The sequence below is a fragment of the Heliangelus exortis genome, chromosome 21, assembly GCF_036169615.1.
Source record: "Heliangelus exortis chromosome 21, bHelExo1.hap1, whole genome shotgun sequence".
In the NCBI taxonomy this organism is placed as follows: Eukaryota; Metazoa; Chordata; class Aves; order Apodiformes; family Trochilidae; genus Heliangelus; species Heliangelus exortis.
Genome location: NC_092442.1, coordinates 10,976,385 through 10,992,130, shown reverse-complemented (window position 1 = coordinate 10,992,130; position 15,746 = coordinate 10,976,385). Strand labels below are relative to the sequence as shown.

The 15,746-nt window shown below is 42.3% G+C and overlaps 2 protein-coding genes across 10 annotated transcripts in view; one reads left to right on the top strand and one right to left on the bottom strand.

Annotated features, from left to right (window-relative positions):
- FBXO39 (F-box protein 39) overlaps positions 1-15,746 on the bottom strand; it is a 42,048-nt gene that overhangs the window by 14,571 nt on the left and 11,731 nt on the right. The gene's annotated exons all lie outside the window — the stretch shown is intronic.
- On the top strand, positions 1,033-14,096 carry SMTNL2 (smoothelin like 2). 3 transcript variants are annotated; one of them, XM_071765396.1, is made up of 9 exons: positions 1,033-1,559; positions 5,477-5,564; positions 6,174-6,413; positions 7,142-7,195; positions 8,719-8,794; positions 9,942-10,079; positions 10,641-10,758; positions 12,249-12,400; positions 12,570-14,096. In XM_071765396.1, the coding sequence occupies exons 1-9, from the start codon at positions 1,155-1,157 to the stop codon at positions 12,694-12,696; spliced, it is 1,398 nt and encodes a 465-aa protein (XP_071621497.1). In that variant the 5' UTR covers positions 1,033-1,154; the 3' UTR covers positions 12,697-14,096. The 3 variants fall into 3 exon arrangements, with proteins under 3 accessions (XP_071621497.1, XP_071621498.1, XP_071621496.1); XM_071765395.1 differs by having other exon boundaries at positions 1,034-1,559; positions 9,909-10,079; XM_071765397.1 differs by lacking the exon at positions 8,719-8,794 and having other exon boundaries at positions 9,893-10,079.

Here is a 15,746-nt window from a genome sequence, read left to right as displayed (position 1 = left end):
GTTCTAACACAGACCTGCAGGGACTGGTTTGGCTTGGAAGGGATCTTACAGGTCATCTAGTTCAACTATCTCTGTGGCGTTTTGCAAACATCTAGCATGTCTAGGCATGCTCATAAATGTGTGTGTTAGTGAATTTATTTTGCATGTGAATGCAGCGTTTCTGGGAGAAAGAAGCAAACGGTTCAGTAATATGGTAGTTCTTATATGGTACCAAAAAAAGTTGTAGCTACCTGACATGAAGTGCTGAACGTATACAAGCTAACTCTGATGGTGTAAATTTGCTCAAAATAGCTCCCATATTTCCTTTTCCTTTATGCATAAGGTATTGTCTTGTGCTGCAGTAGGCAATAAAGAATTAACCAGAGAGCATTTTCCATGGTGGCTCTGGCTGGTTTGAGAGATATGTGCAATCTCACCTCTGCATCCCATGCACACACATGGGATCTGCTGGCAGCTTAGTACTAATGAATCACAGACCACAGTGGGAAACCGAGTGAAGGTGGGCACGGCGGGTGTGCACACGTTTTGTGTATGAAGGGGAATGACTGCCTTCATCAGGCGTGTCTGACGGCGCACGCCTGTGCCTTTCTGCCTGTCCTCCCGGAGAACATTCTCTCCATTTGCCCCGGTGCTCCCCCAAAAGAAATAAGGTGCGCTTGCTTCAGCATCACCAACCAAGCAACCATAGAGAGACCATTCACCCCCACACTCTCTGTCTCTCCCCTGTCCCTTCCCTCTTTCCTTCGGGCCGCCTGGCTCCCGCGGCCCTGCTCGCAGCCCACCGCGCCCGGCTTTTTGCGGCCTGCACGGCTGCAGGCAGCTGTGAACTACGCCGTGCCCCGGCCACTTCTCCCGCCGTCGCCCCTAGACTACTTACCTCTCCGCCCGTGAGGCCGCACGGGCTGAGCGGAGCGCCCCCGCTCTCGCCCCGCTCCCGCTGCCTTGCCCCCGTGCCCCGCGGCGCCCCCCGCCGGGCGCCGGGCGGGCTGCAGGGGCTCTCCCGCCGCAGCGGGGGGCCGGGCTTAGGGGAGGCGGGGGGCACCCCAGAAGGGGCATAGGCGCGGCGGGAGGGCAGACGGCCGGGCGGCTGCGGCCAGCGGCTGCCGAACCCCAGCCTCCCGGTCACGCCGCGGAACTTACGGGCCGCGGTCGCCATGGCCGGCGAGATTGAGGATATGAGCGGGCGGGAGGCACAGAGCGTCTGCGAGGCCCTCGGGCGCTATGAGGATACGCTGCGTGGCGCCGTCCGAGAGATTCATGTAGACATCCAGGCGTTCAAGGAGGGCGTCGGGCGGCAGGTGGAGGAGGTGTTGCGCCTCGCCAGTCCCCTGGCACACACCGTCTCGGAGCTGAAGCAGGAGAACCGGCGCCTGCGGGCGCAACTTGAGCGCCTCTTCCGGCAGGTGGAGGCCCTGGGCCGGTCGGCGGGGCTGCCGCAGGAGTGGGCGGCTGAGGCGGCGGGGAGCGCCTCGGTCGCAGGGCCCGGCTCTCCGAGGCAGGGTTCGGCCGGCGGCAGGTTCGCCAGCAATGCCAAGTTAGCCGTCGCTGGCCGGAGCCAAGTAAGTGCTGGCGGCGGTAGGGAAGGTCGAGAGGGTGCTTAAGCGGACGCTTGACGGATGTTGCCAGGTCTGCGCTGGTACGGGACAGCGTTTAGGGACACGGGGCTCCTCTTTTGCAGTGCAGGGTTAATGGGCTTTCAGGAGGTGCTCTGAGATATGGTCTTGGCCCTAATGCCACCTGGGAACGTTCCCGATTATGGCACTGCTTGGTGAAACTGGGATCTTGGTTAGAGTGGTAGCAACCTGTCAGTTCAGTGTGGTTAGGAGTAAGATGAGAAGCCAAGGCAGCCTCAGCTACCAATATACATTTGCTATGTGAATATCTGTGTACCCTTTCTGGACTAGATTCATCTTCGTGGCAGCAATCCTGTGGTTTGCCAGTTGGAAGGCTCTCAAAGGAGAACAGGTCATAATATAGCAGGCAGTAACAAGTTTTCCTAAGATAGTGACTTAGCATCCCTGTGAGGCAGTTGCAGATTGTCCCTGAGAGGTGAGTCTCATGAAAACTGTTGTGGTCTCCATGACCTAAACTAGCACAACACACATATTTCTCCCAGTGATAAAACTTTCTGCAGCATAGTGGAGCCTTGGAACTCCTTGCATGGAAACCCCAATTAGTGGGAAACTCATCTGTCACTGAAATGTTTTGTGTAATACTTTTTCTATGTGTCCAGCTCTATGGAAAGAGTAGAGAGCTCCTGTACAATCCTTGACACAAGGAGGTGGCAACCAAACTACACCATGAACCAGTCACATAAAACTGCTCTGCATGAGACTTGTCTTTTACAGGTGGCAGCCTGTTTTATGTAACCTTGATTAAGCCATGTCTGGTAAGACTGTTGGAGTATGAAAAGCTGGCCTGTGGTCTGCCTGGGCTTTGGGAATGGAAAATAAAAGCTCAGAAATGAAATAATTAAATTCACTGTAAGTTGATGGGACTGATCAGAGACTCTGTATTGCATTCCAGCCCTTTTCATTTATACTCAATTGAGAATGGGGGCATAGGTATCCCCATAGCTGGACAAGGGAAAAGGTAAAGTTGCTACCTCACGTGTTTTTCCAACTTAGTAATGGCAACTGCTGCATTTTACCCCACATGTCACAAGTCAGCAGCATACACACAACTTTCAGACCTATTCCTTTGTTTCATGGAGCCATCCACATTTGTTTGTATTGCAAAGAACAAAAATAATCTGAGTGACATGGAAGAGATAAGGAAGGGGGTTGGTCCCTCACCATCTCAGTAGCTGCCTCATCACCACTGCCTACACTGTAGTGTCTACTGTGAAAATCTTGCATTGACATTGTGACAGTATCCAACTTAAGGTATCAGTCTCTGTTAAAGCACAGAATGAGCTTTTGTTTTGATCAGAACCTTCCCAATTTGCTTTGAGGGTACAGAGAGGATCACTTAAGTACTGACAGTTCATCAGTGCCCTCTCAACAATTTTCCCTGGAAGGTTAGACAACTTCCCGAGTTAGCATAGCTGACCGAGAAAGAATTTCAGTACTGAGAACCATGGGAGCTGGAGCTAGAGCTACACACATCAAATGCATGCAGTGAAAACATGATTTTGTGGGTAAGACTCTCGAGGTGACTGCTCAAATGGCTAAAGAGCAAGCGTTGGTTGCTGTGCCAGTCACTCACATTCTCTGTAGTGAAGGAATTGGTCCCTCAGTTGCTTGCAGTTTCAGGGCACTTGACACAGAGTACTATAAATGACAATGTGTATGTGTTTTCAGATAAACAAACACTTGTGATAAAACCGGTGACATTTCTAGCCTTGGTAAAGACTTCTGTGAGATATGAAGAACAAATAATACTGTCCGGGAAATAGCAGCAAATCAAGATGTGGAATTTTTTGCTACAGAAAAGATTTGTTGTTTGAGTTCCTTTTTACTGTGTGGTTGATGCAGCATTTATCTAAGCAAAAGGCTGGGTTCTGTTGCCATCAATATTTCTAGCAAAATACCTGGGATAAGAGTTAAGATTATCTTTTGCAGGTTACAGATTTGGTATTGGAGATTCTGAGTATCTTCAATGTCTGAACTCTTATTTTCTCATATTGGTAGATTTTTTTCTGAGTTAATTTAATTCTAAAAAGCCACAGAGTTCCAAGCATGGTTCAGAAGTAAGGGCAAAAATCTGCTTTTAATTTTAGTCTTCAGGCAATCTCTGCAACGCTGTCCTTAAAATTTGACATACATCAGTCTAAGTGCTGATTTAGGTAGCATTTTAAATGGCCATTATATACTCTGATTTGGAGGTAAGTCTTTGTAGTGTTTTTATGCAAAAATTTAACGTGGCTCTCTAAACAGGACAAATTCTGAGAGCTGCTTTTGCAAAGGAAAATAGGGTATATTTGAATAATTTGGAAGTGGGATCCTGCAGCCATAGCTGCTCAATTGAGGATTTATCCCTGCTGAGCACTTTGTTTCTATTTGTCATCCTTTGCAGTCACTGAGGTCTCTCTACTACCTGCTTGACATTGTCTGAAAGGACAACTTCTGACCTTTTCCATTTTGTCAAGGACTTCATCAGTTATGATCTTTCGATAATGTTTGTAGTTAAGCAAGATGCTCTTGTGAACAGGTAGGACTAAATATACTGTAAGGGTGTTCTGGCTTTATACTTTCAGAAGAGTTTCTGTACAATGTGGACACAAGATGCTCTTGTGAACAGGTAGGACTAAATATACTGTAAGGGTGTTCTGGCTTTATACTTTCAGAAGAGTTTCTGTACAATGTGGACAGAATGCTGGACAGATCACTGCAGAGAATCTGCTTGCAGTCGTCAAAGCAGTAGAGAGGAATAGCTGGCTACGACCATGTGAGGAGAGCTTAAGTAACATTACCCATTGGTATATCTCCGTAGTAACATGATGCCCCCCCAGCAGTTAGTGAGCCTGAAAGTAACTGCATGAGATGTAATAACCAGGAGTACAGAGGCAGGAAAATCAAGTGATCAGCAGTCACCTGGAATTACATAATATGATTCTAAACCATTTCAACTCCTATACTTGATAAAGGAAGTCTGGTAGATACATTTCTTTCTTACTATTCTCCTACACCCCCTGGAAGTGTCTTTTGGAACGGTAGCTGTCCAAGGTTGCCTTGATCCATACCTAGATTTTTTTGTTGTTGTTGTATTTGCTTGGTTTGATTTGTTTAATTCATAGCGATGTACCTGTGGCACCTGATGAAGCTGCCAAGATAGAATTGTTCCCTGCTGTCCATTTTCATCCAGCCTTGCTTCAAAAAAGAGTCTGTGAAAAGTGCTTCTAATGCTCTTCAGTGATTACTCCATGTGCAAAAGCTTTCCTAATATGCTCATGGTGTTCAAGGCTTTTTCTTGAAGCTGTAGGGTCAGTTACAGTTACAGACTACTTGTTTTATCTGACACACAATGGCTTAGCAGAATTAAGGGGTAAATGTGGTACAGTTCTTTCTGGCATCTACAGCCTTAAAATTATAATGGATTATAAGGATCATACTTTATGTAATACTTTTACAACGCATGATCAGAATGTCATTTTTTTCTGCATTAAACAGCGAAAAAGCCCTGCAGAGCATTAAGAGTTTTATGCAACTCAATCAATCTCTCCACTGTTGTGCAGAATATTCTGTTTATCACCTTCAAGGTGGATGGTGATACCTCTATCTAACAAAAGTGGAACACCCCTCTTAGGTACATAGGGTTTGTGAGAACAAGTATGTAGAGATCGATCCGAGTTCTGTGTTGCCAGAGCTCTGTTTGCAGGGTTGCCTCTTAGGGTTAGATAACTGTTCCCTTCTTGTACTGGGGTCACTAGCACAAAGATCTGTTTTTGGCAGGTGTTTCTGGGTATTCGTCTAACTGCTGCTGCTATTTGAAATTTAGCTGTCTTAGCTGTCCTGTCTGTTGTCTGTTCTGACAGAGTGTAGACCTGGATGACCACCACAAACCTGAGTTTAGAAGATTTTTTAGTTCTTCCATCATTGAAAATGGGCACCAGTCTTCAACAGGTAGGAACAGGGCATGAAATGAAGCAGCGCTACTTGTGAAAAAATACCTGATCCTGGCAGTCATAGAGCATAACATTTATAAAACAGTGTCACAATCTATACTCTATCAGTGTCACAGTCTCTTGACGTACTAGTGATAATAAGGCCTGCTGTTCCAGGTGGCATTGTAGCCTTGCATCCCAGAGCATTTTGCAAATTACCTATCCACTTCCAACATCCTGCAGTGGAGGAAGGCTTTACTATATCTATTTTAGAGAAAAATTAGGCACAGAGCATTTCATAAAGCTGTCAAATGAACTACCTCCTAGCGCATGGCAGGAGACCGGGGTCAGGGGCTGCACAGAGAAAGAGGAGCTTACCAAATGAAGATACTTGTGAACTAATTATCTGAAGTTGATCTTGCCAAAATTCAAGTAGGATGGGTATGATCACTGCAGGTGTCACTAGAGTTTCTGCAGTGTACTGTAACTGGTACAATGTCCCACAGGGAGGACTAGGTGGAGTAATTCCACTTGTAAAATAAAGTTGTTGCATGGAAATTAGTTTGTAACTTTGTTACAAATCTGCAAATAAATTTACTTCCTCTCTCCCTTTCTTTTAATTCACTAGATCAGGCAAAAGTCTCCCATGAACCGACCTCTTTTCACATGTCAGACTCTTCCCCTGAAGCCCATGCCCCTGCAGTCACCTTACAGATGCCCCACCTTCCCGTTACTGCGGTAACAAGGATTTCAGAGAAGTATTCAGGAGAGACCATCTATTCAACAGGAACAAGTAATGCACCTGCTGGCCTGCTGGGACAGAGCAAGAGCAAAAATGCGATGGTAGTGAAACCTTCTGACCAGTCAGGTAAAAGAGACAAAAAGAATTTATTTGCTGAAGCTTTATTACCTATCTTTACTCCCCAGAAACTGGTACTGCAGGGATTGCCCTGTGACCGACTGGTAATTATGAAAACTCACTTCTATGGCTACATTTCTATGGGACACTGATTTACAATACCGTAGATCCTAAAGGAGCTTTAGGCTATAATGTCACATCTGAGAATTTTTGCTGCCTAATATAGCTGAGTTCGTAGTGCAGCCTTCTAGCACTTCTTCTAGCAGTTACTGAATAAGATCTCTTATTTTGCTGAATATCTTCTAATGAACTTTGCATAACATACAGAGAGAGACCAGATGGAATTGGCAGCAAGAGACAATGATTATTTGCAGATTATCACAGAATGGTGTGGGTTGAAGGGACCTTGAAATGTCATGTAGTCCCAACCCCCTGCTATGGGCCCGGGTACATTCCACTAGACCGGGTTGCTCCAAGCCCCATCCAACCAGGCCTTGAATGCTTCCAGGGATGGGGCATCCACAGTTTCTCTGGGCAGCATGGGCCAGTGTCTCACCACCTTCACACTGAAGAATTTCTTATTTGTTATCTCATCCAAATATCTTCTCATTGATTTTGAAACTGTTAGCCCTTGTCCTATCACTACATGTCCTTATTCTTTCAATTTTTATCTTCTTAAAGCTAAGAATGTAGCAAAGCTTTCCTTTGTCTTTTTTTTTTTTTTCCTGGTGTTTCAGTGAGGGCCTGGAATTCAAGTGTGGTGACAACAACAGGTTCATCTGCCACTAGAGGTGAGCATTCCCATCAGCGTGTTCTTACATAATACAAATAGAGAGGAAGTCCATGTTCCATGTCTGGGGGGATTCAGATCTGAGCATGTATCTCCAATTAGCAGGCACATGGTTATATTAAAAATGCATGCAGATCCAGTTTCCCAGGTATCATGGAAACTAGTTCTGCTGTATCAGGTCCTCAGTTCAAATCAAGGGGTGCTTATCCTTATTTGCACAGTGGTGAACCTGTGTACTTTTAAGCAGTTTCTGCAGTGGAAGCAATAGGTGCCAAAAAAAGTGTGGCAGAACACAGTTCAAACAGTGAAGTTTTTAGCTGACCAAGTGAAAACTATGACTGAATGTAACCAGGTCATGGCATTTGGAAAGCGGTGGGCCAGCCTGTGGATGTTGAAGCAGATTCCTTTGAGTAGAATAGCAGTAAACAGTCTCCCTCACATATGAGTAAGTCAAAGGACAAAAATTTTTATTTCAGTCAAAATAGATGAGTTGACCTCTATTCGAAAGTACTTCTGATTGATGTCACCAAACTTTTCTGTCTACTGGCATTTCACAGTGGTATCAAGTGTCAGTTTAACAAAGATGTAGCTCATCCAGAATACGGATCACACTCCTCTCTCTTCAGATTAAAACCTCTGAGATCTGCACAAGTATCTGGCAATTGTTTGTGGTCCCAAATTTGTCACATCTGGCATTTACCAGATAAGTCTAATTCATCTGGATTCCTTCTATAAGCACTGGGCTCCTCCATTCAGCATTTTCAGAGAGTGATTTGGACAGTACTCAGGTTGGATTGCCTCTATAGATGCTAGTCTGTGTATAGGAGCCTTCAATAAATGAGTGCTGGCTCATGCAATAAGTTTAGCTTTTTCATGTTAAAATCAGGCAAGCCACTCTATTGTTCTGCATTCACAAAGCATAGCTGGGCTCCAGAGCTGATCTCTAAGAGCAGAAGCACAAAAGGTAGAACAAAAGGGGAGAAGGGGAGTAAAATACAAAGTTTTAAGACATCTTTGCAACCTTTGGAGTCTATTCTACTTCACAAACTAAAATGTTTCCTGGTGGAAATTAGGTAATTTAAATTATGCTCTCAATCATGGCAGACTTCCCAGGACTCCTCATGTCTGCCAGAATGACTGCTACAAGCTGAGCTGTGGCACCATTTTTTCTTTTCACTGAACTGTCCATGGCAGTGTGCCCTCCTCTGAGGTCTGCACAAGGGCCTGAAAAAATCCAACTTTCCCACTGCAGTTTTATCAAAGGCATCCTCTCACAGCCCTCTCTGGTATGTTTACACTACCCTCTCCTCAGTACCACAATTTTGCATAGGTGCTGAATCCCTGGGGAAAATCCCTCCCCTGCTTGTTAGTTTATATTGGAAATTAGAGGCCTGCAGCTTTTCACTGTGGTAAGTAAAATTCAGTGTGTGGCTATCTATCGGGAGATGGTTTGAAAATGTCTGAGGAAAGGAGATAAAAGAAGTTTCTGCCCTGATGCATTTCATTTTTCCTGCTTTTATATAGAGAATAACACTTCCGTCACCAAGTCTGTCTCAACTGAGAGCTATGGGGCGAGCTGTGGAACAAAAACTGCTGAAAGGTCAGTTGTCAAGTTGTCAAGAGCAAGTTGTCAGGCCTTCTGAAAACACTTTTTAAAATGCTCATCTGTGTTGAAATTTGTACTTTGGGCTTATTTTTGGAAACCAGCATAATTACTGCCATCAAATATCCTTAGTTTGGCTAGCCTACAGTTTAGTTTGTAGATAAATGCCTTGCTGAGGAGTACTACACGTTCTTGATTTAACTTGGGAGTTGCAGTTGCTTAGTATAGAATTACATGGTATCACAATTACTACTGGCATATCCAGGCATCTTCAGCATGCAAACAACCCAGCAACAAAACTGGGAGTACAGACAATTAAAATATCTTCATTTGAGCTTGCATTTGCCTTTTGAATTATCCCAAATTTGGCATGACTTTTCCTCTTAGTTCCAACATAGCACTTTGATATTTGAGTCATGATAGACTGAACATCCTGTTGTGAGATCTGAGCTCCATCTGTACCATAAATAATGTGTGACACATGTCATTGCTCTTGCCTCAGTTTCCCCATCTCTGTCATGGGGAGCATTTCCAAATGTATTAGTGTGTGCCTTACTTCATTGATGCTGAGGAAGTGGTTTATGTCTTAAATAAACACAAATTAAAATAAAATCCTGTATTTCTTGGTAAAATTACCAGCTTGTGGTCAGTGATGCAACGTTGACCTGAGGACAGGATTCTGTGTACTATAATTAAAAATTTCAAAAGTGATTACTGAATTACTGTTCAAGTTCCCTTTTTAAAATTTGACTTACCCTCCAGGAACACCAGTTTAGAAATTAAAGGGATTTAGTGCTCCTGTGAGACCACTTTTTTTTTTTTAATAATTTTTTTTAAGGTGCTAATTGTTCTACCTAGTGCTATAAAGCATTTGTGACTTGTCCAGCTATGTCTCATTTACAAAATAACTTACACTATTCTATACTTAAGTGCTGTCGTCCATAAAACTTTGACTCTTACTTAAATTGCTTTTCAGACATTCAGGTTCTCTTGAAATGGCTGTTTTGGGAGGTTTAGAGTAGGCAACAGTTGGGCCTTTATGCTGACTCCTAGCACTGCAGAGAGTCACTTTTTTGTTTAACTACATACTTTTAGCGTTACTTTTCCCCAGTGCCATTGACAGCTCCTGTGACATGACCCCCAGCTCTCACTCCTCTCCTCCCGCTCTACATCGCCAAGTGGAAAAAAGACGAGAACTGGTGCGGTCCCAGACTCTGCCATGGATTACGGGAACACAAGCCAGAAAAGCACTTTTTGGGAAATTTGAACACGATGGTGGAAAGTACGTCACACCCCTTGTGTCCACAATGGGTTTGTTAATGGAAAACTAATTTGTCAATTATTACCTAGAGGACAGGTGGGTGGGAGTATTTTAAGCTAAGAGACAATGGGAGATCACTTACAGTTTTGCAGACTTCACAGACTGAGCCTTGGAAATTCACAGCTACAGCTACTCCTCCGGCTTTGGAGTTGTTCAGCTGAGAAGCAGGTGCCTTTTTACAGGAAAGAGTGCTGTGAAAGCTGCCTTCTCCATCATTATAACAGACTGGGATTACAGTGACCTTCTGCTGCCATTCATTAAGGACCAAAAGCGTGGAATGTTCCTTATGAACCATGATGGGGGTATGATTTAGAAAGAACAGTGCCTGGAATCCTGGATTCATGAGGATGAACTCATGAAAATTAGTCTTTCTTGCAGGACCAAACAGATAAGTTTCTCAATGTGTTTCTCAAATGTCACCTGGACAGGGGCTGACCTGGGCAAGGTTGCATACATGTTGCAGACAAGTAGGTTTGAGTTTTCCTAGAATGTAATTTAATCTGGTCTCTGTTAATTTTCCAGAGGAAAAGGAGAATCCAGAGCAAAGCTGAAGAGGTCGCAGAGTTTTGGGGTTGCCAGCGCTAGCAGCATTAAACAAATTCTGTTAGACTGGTGTCGTTCAAAAACCATAGGATACAAGGTAAAGAAATGCTAGTACTTTCAGCTCTCTTTTTTCAGGAGAATTGCCAAAAAAAAAAGTGCATACTGAAAAAGCAAATGTAATACATACTAGACAATGAGTTAAAATCCTTGAGGTCATCAAGTTTTGTGCTGACAACAAACGTCATGGTTTGCATGGATAGTTCTTCAAGACAGTCAGTGACTGCAAGAATGAGAGTCTGTACGTCTGTCAAAGCAACGTATTAATGTTTGTCTGAGAGCCTACTTTTTCTGCTTATGGAAGTGCTGAGTTATTAGCAGTCTGACTCCTGTTCTCACCTCTGCTGTCAGAGTGGGTCCAAAGAATGTTTATCAATATGATGACAGGTGCTTTGTATCTATAAATGCAAACATATATATATATAAAATGGATATATATATAACTAATGGCTTATGCTTATAGAATTCAGTATACACACACATTTTTTTCTCATTTGCAGCCTGTGATTTTTGCATTCTCAATATATATGGCAATATCTGAATTATATTTTGCCAGTACATGGATACTATGATCCTTTTGCTACACAGCAGACCAAAGTACTCTCTACTAGTACTGCACAAGTGAATTTGTAGTAAACAGCTGAAGTTTAATCGCACTATGCTAGTGAGCTGATTTCTATAAGTTAACATTGGTATATCTATAAGAATTCAGCAGTCAATATTTTAGTATTTTACCTGGCCTTAAACTGCAATCACCAAAGCTGTTTCCAAGAGAAATAAATATTTTCAAGGCGCTTTTTTATGTAATTTTTTCCAATGCTTTTTAAAATGTGTATTTTTATTGCTGAGCTCTAAATTATAGTATACATATGTATAACTAATGAAAATTACTATTAGTTGACTACCAGAAAAGCTGGGGACTGAATTTTATATATGGGATAGCAGCACTAGACAAGAGCCCAAGTATGTTTCTTTTCACTGTGGCAGCTGAGAGTAACAATTTGTTCTGTGAATCAGGTTTCAGTTAGGTGTAATGCCTAATAATTGTATGTAAACAACCATTGAGTTGGGCCTTACTGAAAAACAAACAGAGCCAGCATAGTCTTTATCTAGCCTTATTAACAGCCACAAGATGAACTATTCTTCAACTAGAAACACTTCATAGGTATAAGCAGCGTCCTTAGTTTCTGCAGATACTAAGCTGGTATGTTGGACCTGCTTCAGAATTCACTGATGTTGACAAGATTCTTTCCAGTATTTTCAGTGGGCTTTGGATCAGGGGACCCTCACTGTGTGTCTGCTCTGTATCTGACTCCTTCAGGCAAAAGGCTTTCATTGCTGAGCAACCATTTTTTTTCTCAGAATACAAATAATGTAATGGTAGACAAAGGGGAGAAGAAAACAAAGCCTGTGTTCTGTTGCCTTGCTTAATAGGAGAGAAAGACAGAAGACTGCAGTGAACAAAACCAGCTGCTCTTCCTCGTTACCCTGCACTGCATTAACATGTATGTTTTTTTTTCTTTATGACAGCACATTGATCTCCAGAACTTCTCCTCAAGCTGGAATGATGGAATGGCATTCTGTGCTCTTGTGCACTCTTTCTTTCCTGAAGCTTTTGATTATAATAAGCTTGACCCAGCTAATTGCAAGCAGAACTTTGAGCTGGCTTTCACCATGGCTGAGTGAGTATCCCATTAGATGTCTGTGAACATGAAATGTTGACTGATAAACCTCAGGATTTCCTAAATGCCTCAATAACACTCAAATCAGAGCAGCAAATGAATCTTTGAAGTAATTACAGGCCTTAGATTTAACTCGTTATATGCCGCATCTGTTCTGTTATTACTACAGGAAAATGGCTCACTGCGATCGTTTGATAGAAGTGGATGACATGATGATGATGGGTCACAAGCCAGATCCCATGTGTGTTTTCACCTATGTCCAGTCTCTATACAATCATCTACGACACTTTGAATAAAACCACTGACACCTCTCCAGCCAGAAGAACCAAGTACAGTATGCTAACAGGAAGAATGACATTTTGCAAGTGGAATGCAGTTTACTTCTTGCTTTTGACTGTCACTTTGCTTATATTCAACTGCATGGCTGGCTGACTCAAGTGTTGCTGAGCAGCGCCCCAAAGCATTGATCACATCAGCATGTCATTAAAATACGATGATTAAAAACACAAAAAGGATAGAGAAGAGAAAATACAGTCATTCTGGTGCTAGTAGTAGGCTGGATTTCTAGTATTGTGTTTAAAGATCACAGGAAGCTAATTTGCTGCTCCTGTCTTTGTAAGACTAAGCACACAGTTTTGTGCACTGGCAGGTTACTCTGGTACTTTTAATTCCACTTCTCTGTTGAGCATAGCACAGAAGAGATTGCAAATGGTCAAGGTAAATTCCATTTAGCAAGTAATAACCTATAATACTAGGGCTAGGGCTATATTGCCTCTTTGCCAGACCTACCTCCCCAGTCCAGCATACATACACCACACATACACATCAAACAGATATTGTTCTGTTCCGTTAAATCAGACAGAGAACATAACCTCTGACCTGCTGACTGGGGTGACAGATAACCACCATGCTACACAACAGCATTTGTCTGTAATGGCCAAATCTAGTCATTTGCTTAGAGGCATGCTAAAGCCTCTACTGGATTCACTTCTTGATCATGAACAGCAACAGCTGGGCTTTTCTTTGTATGAGCTTGTGTGTTTTCATGATTTAGAACTACAGGCAAGGGGAGAGCTATGAAGTTACAAAATCCTCTCAACAGTTGTACTAAAAGCAAGACTGAAGTGTGCTTTGAGCTGAAGTCTGGGGGAGAGCAACTCTCCAGTGTTGACATGAAGGAAATCTTCACTTGCTCAGTCCTCATCCTGAGGTGGACAGCAAATACGCGCAAGAGTATGAAAGATGTGGGAGTTTTGAAATGCTTTGTACTAGCTTCCATTTTTAGTTAAATTAGTGTTAAAACCATAATACAGTGGGATTATTCCAGATTTAATTGACAAAAAAGTCATGTGTCACCCTTTCTGGTTTTCTCTCTGATAAATCAAGAGAGATTTGTTTTTAGAGGGAATGGTAAAAACAAAACCACTAAAGGCATACTTTAAAAAAAAAAGCTTTTTGAAGTTACTTCTTCCTTAAGTACAGGCTCACCGGAAAGTAATAGCTGAAAGCCTCAGCCCTCTGCTCATGCCAGAGAATGTTTTTTAACCTGCGTTTTTGCTTTTTGAAGATATTTATAAAAATTACTTTGGTTCTGTATTAATGACCATTTATAATAAAAGATGTCAAATGCTCTTCAGATTTACTGCTTCTCTATAAAGTGAAGTGACAGACAACACAGTAAAATCAATGAAAATAACCCAGAACTTCTGTTTGGAACATTTTTGTTCTAGTCCTGATGCTGTGTGCTCTGACTTTCGGTGGTAAAAAAGTATGTAAGTTCAGTGGCTTTTGGAATAGGATTTTAGTTCAGCCTCCCTTTCTATTGAAGTTTACTTAAGAAACCACAAATGAAACAACTGCTTTGTTATCAGTCTCAGAAAAAGAAAAAAAAACCACAAATGCCAAAAGCGTACAAATGTCTAAGTTAACTGCTGAAATCTGGATGTTTGAAGTGTTGCTAGGCTGTTGCTATGACACTATGGGAACCATTGGAAAGACTTCTAAATGTATTTTTAACGTAAGTACCTAATAGCTACTTTGTCAACTGGCAGAATCCTTGGTATTGCTCATCTCACAGTTTTAATACAAGTGGTATGAGTTTTGTGGGCTGTTTGTATTTGTCACATGACCGCCACTGTCTTCAGTTTTTGCTTCAACTTGAAGGGCCGTAATTCAAGTGTGCACCTGTTGCTCCACCAAATGCACTGTAAGGATAAACACCCTGTACTTCTGTTTTGGAGACGTGACTAGAGTAAGCATGATGGGAAATCTGTCTGCAGCTGGCACATGTGATACACGTATTTACATTCTTACAGCAGAATACTTTTCATTGACTAGCACAGACAAGTTCCATCATAACTACAAGAGGGGCAATACTGGCTTTAGACATCACGTTCCTTCACACTCCCACGTCATAGGGATTATCCTGTCTGATGGAAGTGCTAGAGACACGGGTAAGTGCTTGGGCAATTTAGGCCTAGTAGCAAATATTTCAATATAGGAAGTTTTAGACAGTAAGATTATTGCCAATGCATCAGAAGGAGTTTACATCCTTTCTATATTTTAACTTGTTTTCACTGCTACCCAGAGGCTATTCGTACAGGTTTTCTAAAGTTCCCACTTGAAAGAGGTGACCATAAAGGTACCTGGTACTCGCCAGCAGACTGATTGCAGCGCAGTGCGAGACTGTAAGCTGATTTTAACAGCCGGTGGTTCAAGATGAGGGAGATGGTGCTATGACATAATTTTAGAAAACTACAGCTTTATGCATTAAGAGAAATCTCATCTATATGCACAACTTTGACTACTAGATTAAACTAAAATTAGCGTATGCAGTGTATCTTTAATTAAAAAAACACCGTGTGTATACATGATAGTAAATGTGTCTAGCAGGAGTCATATAGAGAACATTATATTACATTAGCACAGTATATGTTTTACACAGGTGTTTGCTGGCTTTTCTAATGTTTCTGTGCTGTACCTAAAATTCAATACTAAGGTAGTTTACTAAATTCCACTTTTAAAGGCTAAATAAATTTGTTCTGGGCAAGATTTTAAAAATATTCTCAGCAGACAATGACTGACCTTTTAAATTTATGTTTGCACAGGGAAAGCAGGGAAGTCCTCCTCCTTGAAAGTACAGTAATTGAATGGATGCCTTTCATCACTTCTCCCTTTGTGTGACATTTCCCATAAAGTGTTCAGTCTAAACATATGCTCAGACCAAAGCAAACTCTTGAATACATGTAATTAGGTATAAAACTGGCCCATATGATTTGACCCGTGTCATTAATTTAAACCTGTCCTCGATTACAGAGATAAAGTGTCCAAAATAATAATTGGTATT

Coding starts and splice junctions, on each gene's coding strand:
- SMTNL2 (XM_071765395.1), top strand. CDS start 1,155: ATGGCCGGCGAGATTGAGGATATGAGCGGGCGGGAGGCACAGAGCGTC. Junction 1,560..5,476: donor CCGTCGCTGGCCGGAGCCAA/GTAAGTGCTGGC, acceptor CTGTTCTGACAG/AGTGTAGACCTGGATGACCA. Junction 6,414..7,141: donor GAAACCTTCTGACCAGTCAG/GTAAAAGAGACA, acceptor CTGGTGTTTCAG/TGAGGGCCTGGAATTCAAGT.